Source organism: Myotis lucifugus, unplaced genomic scaffold, assembly GCF_000147115.1.
Source record: "Myotis lucifugus unplaced genomic scaffold, Myoluc2.0 scaffold_485, whole genome shotgun sequence".
NCBI classification, from domain to species: Eukaryota; Metazoa; Chordata; class Mammalia; order Chiroptera; family Vespertilionidae; genus Myotis; species Myotis lucifugus.
Window position 1 is genome coordinate 482,102 of NW_005871533.1, and position 9,288 is coordinate 491,389.

General features: G+C 57.7%; 1 protein-coding gene across 3 annotated transcripts in view; it reads left to right on the forward strand.

Annotated features, from left to right (window-relative positions):
• Window positions 1-9,031, forward strand: part of SAP30BP (SAP30 binding protein) — a 32,284-nt gene extending 23,253 nt beyond the window's left edge. For all 3 annotated transcript variants that reach the window (XM_006103435.3, XM_014445839.2, XM_014445840.2), the window contains 7 exons: window positions 2,921-3,009; window positions 5,115-5,206; window positions 5,992-6,052; window positions 6,131-6,182; window positions 7,007-7,065; window positions 8,160-8,244; window positions 8,566-9,031. In XM_006103435.3, coding sequence (XP_006103497.1) covers window positions 2,921-3,009; window positions 5,115-5,206; window positions 5,992-6,052; window positions 6,131-6,182; window positions 7,007-7,065; window positions 8,160-8,244; window positions 8,566-8,747 — 620 coding nt within the window. In that variant the 3' untranslated portion in view covers window positions 8,748-9,031. The remainder of the gene's footprint in view (window positions 1-2,920; window positions 3,010-5,114; window positions 5,207-5,991; window positions 6,053-6,130; window positions 6,183-7,006; window positions 7,066-8,159; window positions 8,245-8,565) is intronic.
• The last annotated feature ends 257 nt before the right edge of the window (window positions 9,032-9,288 follow it).

Consider the following 9,288-nt stretch of genomic DNA (forward strand, 5'->3'; position numbering starts at 1 on the left):
GCCGGCATTTGGGGGCTGGATAACTCTTTGCTGTGGGGGCCTGGCCTGTGCCTCGGACAGTGTGTTAGCATCACTGGTCTCTGTGGCCCAGATAGCGATAGCACTGCCCTCCTCCCGGCCCACCTGTGACAGTTAGAAATGTTTCTAGACATCGCCGAACGTCCCTTCTTGTTTTTGTTTGTTTTCATCGTTTTGTTGTCCGCACCATGTCTGTAATCCATTCACCTGCAGAGGACACAGCTCTTTAGCCTCATTGTTTGGTCGCCGTTACCCGTTCTCACTGAGGAGGCACAGCTGAACACAGTGCCTGTGCCCCGCTCCTTTCGTCCATTCTCTGGATGGAGGACTCGGGTTGCTCCCCTGGTGTGAAAGCATTTCATCTGTGTAGGCAGCCCCAGGTTTAATGGAGCAAATGATAGCAGAGGAGCTGACCTGTTGGTCTTTCCAGCTGCTTGAGCACGCGCTCTCCATCCCCTCCAGGTGCCCGCCGATGCCCACGGGCGTGCCTGGCACCGTGGCGCCTGGGTCGTGTTCTTCATGACACTTGTGAGCTAGTGCCTCCTGCCACAGCCCCACAGTACCCGCCAGGCATCCTTTCCTCCCTCGTCACTAAGCCAGCTCACTGGCTGCTCCTGCTGGATTGGCACCTGGCGGCCATGGTGCTGTCGCTGTTTCATGACTTGGGTGTGCACGGGGGTGAATCACACCGAGGGCAGGCTTCTCAGATCCTGAGTGTGGCCGTCGACAGACCCAGGAGCAGCTAGACATGGCTGCCGCTCCCCACCCCCCACCCCCCACCCCCGGTGCTGGGCACGTTTCTCAATGTGTCTCCAGGGGAAATGGAGGCTCTGGCTACACAAACAGCCAATAGGTGGGTTTGATGTCTTCTTTTGATTCACCCTGGGACTTAGGAATGAATCGCTAAAAGGTTGCTCCTGAAATCGAAGGGATAACCTTTTATCTCGTTTCCTGAACGTATCCCTTCATTTGCCAGCTACTTCCTAGGAATTCTCTTGTTCTAACCCAGCATCTCAGAAGGGGCTCTCCCTGCCCCTGCCATACTGTGTACCATTTGAGCCCGAGTGTGGTTGGGTTGCTGTGGCAACACTGTCACACCCTGTTTTTCCTAAAGGCTTTCCTGGAAAATGCCAAAGGGCATTCTTTGTCTCTGTGTCACGTGCACACATGCACTCTCCGCGCCAGGGAAGAGTTCACCCCTCCCTGCCTTGTGCCCACAGCCTGCCCGGGCCCTGCTCGCTCTTGTTGCTCACGCTTTTGACATCGGAGGCCCAGCTCTCCCAGCCATTCCCTCTGGGCTCGGCTCTGCAGCTGTTTGAATCTGGGCCTTCGAACTCCAGTTTCTCCGGGGCTGGGAGGAAGGAGGAAGTCAGAATGAGTTTGAACTTCAGCCAGACCTGGGTGTCACCCTTGCTTCAGGAGGCAGGAGGCAGAGGAAGGTGCTGGGCAAAGAGCAGCACATGGTTCCCTGATGGAAACGGCTCCGAGGCTGCACTGCATCTCGGGGCCACAGCAGGGTGTCACCCAGGCTCGGTCCTCCTGTCCTCGCCCCACATGGCAGCTCTAGTGCTCAGTTCTTGGGGGGTGGGCACCTGGTGCAGGCCCACTGACACGCTGAGAGGTGACCCCTGCCCTGGCTGAGCCCAGTCTCGGTGCTGGCAGTGTGTGCAGGCGTGTTCGGTCACTGCTGAGACTGGTTAAGCCAGGGAGCCCTACCCTCAACTGTATCAGCACCGAGTTCTTTACAGTAACAATGGAAATCAGAGCACCTTGTCTGCTAAGACACATCTTCGCCTTGGAGAAGGGGAGGCTGTGCCAGGCCACCCCCAGGCAGAGCCCGGCACACACAGGGTACCCAGGAAGTGCCTGCTGGGTGTTGCTGGTGCTTTTTGTTCATTCTTTCTCTTTATCCTGCCCCACCCCGTTCCGCCTGCTGTTTTGCTCATTGTATGGTCCTTTTCATGAGAGAGTGTTTTAAAGAGCACAGGCAGACCTCACAACAAACAGTGCATTGTCTGAGTGAGCCAGAGCACGGCTGCAGTCGCAGGGGCGGCCGGGCCGGGGAAAGGAGTGGGGGAGGGGGGGAGACTTGGGGGGCAATGGCAGGTCTCCGAGGGAATGGTCCCTTGGGACTTATGGTTCTCCACTTCAGAATCAGGCCTTTTGTTCCCAAGAATGAGGTGGACCAAAGAGGGTCAATTGGTTTGTTTATTTTTTAAAGACCCTAAGCTAATTTCCAACAGGTAATTTTTTTAATGCCATTTATGCACAAAGCATCTTTGAATGTGTAGAGTCCCCAAATCTAGGGAGCCTTGTGCCCTCTTTATCCTTTATCTTAGGATGAGAAGGGTGGCATTAAGCAACTCTGAATTTCCAGAACCCTGGGAGCTGCTTTAAGGACAACAGCCAGTGGAGGGCTGGAGTCAGCTGGAGCTGGCTCACTGTCAGCCAGTGTGCACATCCCTCCCCGGCCCTGGGCTCAGCTACTGCACATTGGTAGCTTGCCGTTGGCCGTGGCAGAGTTTACACCACGGGAACTGGCAGGTGCTGCAGATAGTGGCTGTTCCCGCCCCACCTCCCATTTACCAGCACCCCCCAGGCATACTCTTTTCCTTGGAAGTTACTGCTGTGGCATGTTGGCATGCATTCTTTACACTCGTACCCTCTGCCTGAGCTTCCCTTCCTCCAAGTGGGCACATGCTGGCTCCTTCTCGTCACATGATCTCAACTCAGATGACACCGCCTGCTGAGAGGCTACTCTGAACACTTCCATAGCGTGTATCCCTCCCTGAAAACACTGTGTGTGCTTTCCCCCCATTGTCCTTGTGTACCCCCATTGCCCATGTGTACCCCCATCCTAACCCCCACCTCCCTACAGAATTTTCCTCTGTTCTCTCAACAGCCTCCTTTTCTGAAAGAGTCCGGAATATGTCACCTGATGAAATCAAGATCCCGCCAGAGCCCCCGGGCAGATGTTCAAATCACCTGCAGGTAGGCACCGAGCTTGACTCTGTGGCCGGGGCAGGTGTCTGGTTTGGTCCGGCTTGAAGAGGCTTCTGTAAAAGAAACACCCAGGTGGGAAGGAGCCTGCAGTCCCGTTACCTCCCTTATCTGCTCTCAGGAGTTGCTGTGTACCCACGCCACCCTCCGCCACCTCACCTGGTGCTGGCTGTGTACCACCCTCTGCCACCTCACCTGGTGCTGCGCTGGCTGGGGCACCCTAGCTTGCCCTCCATGAGGGCCTATGCCTAGACAGAGAAGATAACATACTTTTTCTATGCAACCCAGCTGAGCCAATGAGAAAATTTCAGAAGGAACTTTGTTAAGAAACCAAGGGACCGTCAGAATGTAAAATAAATTATAGAGATGTTAAACACGAGCATTTTTTTATGCCTAAAATTCCCATGCTCATATCCCAAAAATGCCAGCTCACTAGCTGCTTGTCATCCAGTCCCATACAGATCTGAGCTGAGGTTTTGAAACCCCAGGGGCGGGGAGCAATTAGAGCAGTTACCCCTGGGGAGCAGGCCCTCGGGGACAGCTGGGGTCTGGCCTTCTAGCCTCTGAGAGGGTTTCTGGTCCCCCTTCAGGTCCCCTGTGAGAGGGACCTGTGACAAGCAGTAGGCAGACCCCCTCTGCCGGCTGCCTGTGGTGGCCACTGGGCTACCTGCTCCACCTTGGACCCCATAGAGCAGAGGTTCTCAACCTGTGGGTCGCGACCCCTTTGGCGGTCGAATGACCCTTTCACAGGGGTCGCCTAAGACCATCCTGCATATCAGATATTTACATTACGATTCATAACAGTAGCAACATTACAGTTATGAAGTAGCAACGAAAATAATTTTATGGTTGGGTCACAACATGAGGACCTGTATTTAAAGGGCCAGAAGGTTGAGAACCACTGCCATAGAGGCTCCACCTTGGACCCCATAGAGTCTCCTGGAGCCGCGTGCTGCTCCGCAGGCCCATGCACCACCCTCGCGGATGGGTGACTCATGGGACCGGGCTGTGGAATGCAGCGGGCGGGGGCTTCGGCGCAGTGAAGATTCTCTTCCTTTTCCGGAAGTCTCCTCCCTCTGCTGAGTCGGCAACCCCCTGCCCGCCACCCCCAAGCCTAGTGTAACCTCCACACCAGGCAACAAGTCTCAGCCTGTCAGGACAGTCTAGCCATCTGCCAGGCACAGACAGTCAGCCGCTCAGCCTGGAGTTAGGGTATTTCTCCTCTAGGTCCTCCTAGTGGGAGAGAGCGTGACGCAGCACACCTTTCAGTTCACCTGAGATGGGGGAATCGTCTCATGGCCCAGGAGACCCAGAAAAGTCCTCTGTGAGAGAGGGCTGCCCCATAGGCCGGGCCTTCGGTGGGCCTCCCTGCCTGCCTTTGCCATAGCGCTCAGGTCTGTCCCTCCCGGCTCCTCTCTTCCCTGGTGGACAGATTGCAACCCCTCTCACTCGGTGCTTCCGCTGGCCACGCAGAAAGGTGGGCCTTCTGTCACCTCTCCCGACATTCCCAGAGGGCATCCCTTGGACTTCTAACCCCCACCTCCGCTCACAAGTGAGAGCTGAACTTGACCCCTCACGGTGCCTCTTGATGAAGTGGTGGGGACCAGCCATCTGTGAGCCTCCCCACAAAGACATTCTAGGAAGTTTGTGAGGCCAAATCCAAAAAACGCTACTCCTGCCTTCCCCGAAGGACACAGCCTTCTGGTCTCCCGCTGAGGACTTGCCCCGTGTTAACATGTAAAACCAGCCTCCAGCCCCTGCCCATCACCGCTAGTGCCTGAAACTCCTCTCCCGATGATTCAGGAGCTGCCGAACCAGGTGGGGACTCGGCCACGGTCTTCTCTGTGGCTTCTCGGCCTTGACCTTCTTACTACTCTCTCTGCCAGCTATCCAGAGGGAGTCAGGAGAAAGCATGGTGTAAACAGGATGCTCGCGGTTCAAAGGCTGGTCAAAGGCTGGGTGGAGAAAGTGTGGCTGGGACAGGGCTTCAGGCGGCCCTGGATCTCCTGTGTCCGTGTGTCCACACAGCCCACGTGACCACAGACTGGGACTGGGGGCATGGTGGGGTCATAGGGCCCTCTGTTTCTCTTCCGTAGGACAAGATCCAGAAGCTGTATGAGCGGAAGATGAAGGAGGGGATGGATATGAACTACATGATCCAGAGGAAGAAAGAGTTTCGGAACCCCAGGTGAGCTTCCCATGAGCCTGCAGGGTTGGTTGAGTCATTGATGTTGGACCAGGGACTGAGGTGCCCCATGGATGTGGCGAGGAGAGACCCAGCTAGGATCCCACCTGAGCCCAAAGGGACCATCAGCCAGTCTGCGATCCCAGCCGGACATTTACCATTTCAGATCCAGGCTGAACATAAACCAGTGTGTGGACTGGGAGCCAAGAGGCCAGGCCTAGAATGGGGCCTGCCTGGGTTCTCATACCTGCTCTGCCCCTAAAGCATGTGACCTCACAGGGCCTCGTTTCCTCATCCGTGAGTGAGGGGGTTGGACTAGGCCATTGTGGGTTCTTCTCTCACCTCTAACAAGTCCCTGGTTCTGCGTGTAGGTGACAGGCTTTAGGACAGAGCTGTCTGGTCTTACTCTGCCCAGTGCCTGAGCAAGGGGCACACCTGGGAAAGTCGGGTGTGATGGCAGCAGGGACCTGCCCTGGCCTCGGTGTGGGCCTGAGTGTGGTAGCCCCAACCCAGCCACAACTGGAGGTCAGGTGTCCAGGTCAGACCCCAAAACGCAGCCCTCACCTCGACACCACTCAGCCTGGCCCCTGGCTAGCCGTCATCCCGCGAGAGTGGCGGGCAGAAATGACTGGTCATGTCAGGCCCGTGCACATTTCCCTCCCGCCGGGAAGCTTGCTGAGAACAGTCCCGCTGGGTTTTCAGATTTTGCCTGAGCCGAGAAGCTGGGTGGTGGTGATCTCTTAAACTCCGGCGCCCCTGCTCAGGGCCTCATCCTTTTCTCCTTTCAGCATCTACGAGAAGCTGATCCAGTTCTGTGCAATTGATGAGCTCGGCACCAACTACCCGAAGGTACGTCCCGCACGGAGGCTGAGGCTGAGGGAGAGAGAGGGCCCTTACTGACTACAGCGTTAACCTTTCCTTTTTCAGGATATGTTTGACCCCCATGGCTGGTCTGAGGACTCCTATTATGAGGCATTAGGTAGGTAGTCATCTGTCTCTCCGTCTACCTGCACACCCATCTGTCCCTCCATCTGTTCGTCTGTCCGTGCAGTCATTCAGTCACCAGGCAACATGCATTTCAAGGTCTCCTGTTAGTCCCTGCCCACGGAGCTGGTGTACAGCCCTGAACAGGACAGGCCCATCCCTGGCTGAGGAGGCTTATGACACAAAGAAGACCGAGGGTGGAAGGGGGAATTCCAGCAGCGAGTGCTATGCGATGGGGTGCAGGCAGGGCCGCCTGACCAGGCCAGGGGCTGGGCACTGAGGAAACACGTTCAAGCAGAGGTTTGGTGATGCGAGGCCAGCCCAGCAGTAGACGGGTCACAGGCAGGGGGACGGCATGTTGTGAGGCCGCGAGAGCACAGCTTTTTCTCAGGGGGGCCCATTGCGGGGGGACAGGGAGGAATTTCAAAGGGTCCATGCCCTCAAGGGACAGGTCTCAAACCAGCAGCCCATGGACCAGATCCGGCCTGCAGACGGGTTTTGTTTGGCCCACACAAGTCTTGTCTTGCTTTAACTTAAACAGCTGACAACATTCTCCCTGAAAAGCCATAATTCCAGCTTCTCATGGTCCAGGGAAGGTAGCCCATACTGGGCCTTCTGTATTCCCACACGGAGCGGTCAGCTGGACTCGGAGCGTGCGCACCTGGGCCTTTGGGTTTGAGGCCCTGCGGGCCTGGAGGCCACCTTAGTGCATCAAACAAGGTGCAGGGAAGGCAGCCAGTGCTGGACTAAGGTCCCTCCGCCTAAAGTGTGGGAGCTGTCCCAAGGCCACTTTTGTAACAGCTCCTCTTGTCTTTGTAGCCAAAGCCCAGAAGGTTGAAATGGACAAATTGGAAAAAGCCAAAAAGGAGCGAACCAAAGTAAGCGATGGGCAAATGTCCTGGATGCAAGGGGAAGTGTTTGGGGTTTATGGGTCCTGCTGGCGGAGCCCCAAGGGCTCCGGGCTCCTCTCCGGCCCTGACCCCACCCCAGTTCATTGCCTGGTGGTGCTCGGAGCCTTAGGGGTGCCTTGTGGAGGGACAGGCCTTGCTCGCTTTCCAGCCTGTCTCGGCTTGAAGTCACTTTCCAGTTGCTTCCATTTGGTTTCTTGGATCTTGTAGTTGCTGCCTTTGTCCCTCCATCCCCACCCCTGACAGCTGCAGAGCCCTGGTGGCTCTCTCTCTGGGGCCATTGTGTCCTCCCTGGCTGAAGGGAGGCAGGTATTTCCTCCTGAGCGCTCAGGTCGGTGCCTTCCGTGGCCTCCAGAGCTGACCTTGGCGGCCTGCCCCGTGCTTCCCTGTAGGTCCCTCGTCTGATGGCCAGGTGACCCCTCACGTTAGGGCCCTGAGCACCGCTTCTTCCCAAGCAGGATGGGCGCTTTGGGGAAGGGAAATGTGGCTGTGAGACCAGCACCTTATGACCAGAGTCTCCGAGAGAAAGTTCAGGACAAAGCCCCTCCCGCCTTTGGTTTGGCCCGACCCTCCGCAGTTGTGGCCGCCAGGACGCCTCCCTCACCCCCAGGCAGAGGAGCTGCTGGGCCCTCTGGGAGCTGTGCTGGGGGGTCGGGTTTTCTCATTCTTAGCCCTGGATTGAGTTTCCCTTCGCTCTCCTTTCCCTCCCCCTCCCAAGTCCCAGGGTCCCGAGCTTCCTTCCCCTGTGCTGCCGGCACCCCTTCCTCCTGGTGTGAGGAGGGGCCCGGGCATGGGAGGTGGGGCGGCGGGAAGGGGTTCCCCTGGCGTGTGCAGAGCCCGGTGATGCGGGGAGGATCCAGTGTCTGGGGAGTTTTCTTCCGAGTGAAAATCCCCTTCGGGCGCCTCTGGAACACCTCCCCTCCCCCAGTCACGCTGGCGCGGGTCCTCAATGCCTGCTTTGTGTGATGCCCGCCACACGCCTGTCCCCCAGGGGCAGATGGCTGGCACGAAGGTGGGACCAACCTCGTGGCCCAGGTCTCACTCCCTTCCCTCTTCCCCTCCAGATTGAGTTTGTGACCGGCACCAAGAAAGGCACCACGACCAACGCCACAGCCACCACCACCACCACGGCCAGCACAGCTGTTGCAGGTAGAAGGCGCTTGTCTGTTTCCAGCTGCACCACAGATGGAGCGAGGGTTTCCCTGCCTCATGGAGGGAACAGACCCCACAGGGGTGGGGGATCCCCACAGGGACCCGGGCCTCGGCTCCACCTCCCTGTGCTTTTGTCTGAGCCCAGAGATGTCGAGCCAGCCTTGGAGGCCGGGCGGACCCCCGGTTCACGGGCTGCCCCTTGGCTTTCCGTGGCCAGCCCTGAGGCTCCTGTTCCCTACGCTCTGGCCGCTACTTCTGGAAAGGGAGTGGTCTGTTTGCTTTGTCTTGGTCCTGACCTCTCTCTCGCCTTATTTCCAGATGCTCAAAAGAGAAAGAGCAAGTGGGACTCAGCCATCCCAGTGACAACCATAGCCCAGCCCACCATCCTCACCACCACGGCCACCCTGCCAGCTGTCGTCACCGTGACCACCAGTGCCAGTGGCTCCAAGACCACCGTGATCTCTGCCGTGGGCACCATCGTGAAGAAGGCCAAGCAGTGACCCAGGCACCAGCTTGGAGCGGCTCGGACATTCCTTCCCTTCAAGGGAGGAGCCGCTCCAGGGCTTGATAAGAGATGAGACTGCCGCCCAGTGACGATGCCCACGGGAGCTTCCACGTTGTATATTTCAGGACTGGGACCTGCTCCCCAGAGGCCGCCCCGCGAGGATTCTCTGTGTGGCCTTCCAGCCAAAAGGATGTTGCTGCAGAGGCGTGGACTGTGGACAGGGTCCTTGCGCCACCCGGGTCCATTGCCCTATTAAAAGTGCTGTGTTCTTGCATCTTGGCATCTCGGATGCATTGGGCTCTCCTACAGTCTGTTTGCAGGCGAACGCGGAAGCTCAGGTGCCCTCTCCGTCTTCCGGTTGGGGTTACTACTCAGTGTTGAGGGCTGGCCCAGGAAGATGCCGTGGCAGGAGGGGGCCCAGACAGTGGGTGAGGCCGCTGCCCGCTGTCTCGCTTCCAAAACTGAGCCAGTTCTTATCCAGGAGCGGAGGCCGCCGCTCCCTTGGGGGTGATTGAGCTTCCGGACCCCTTGGACAC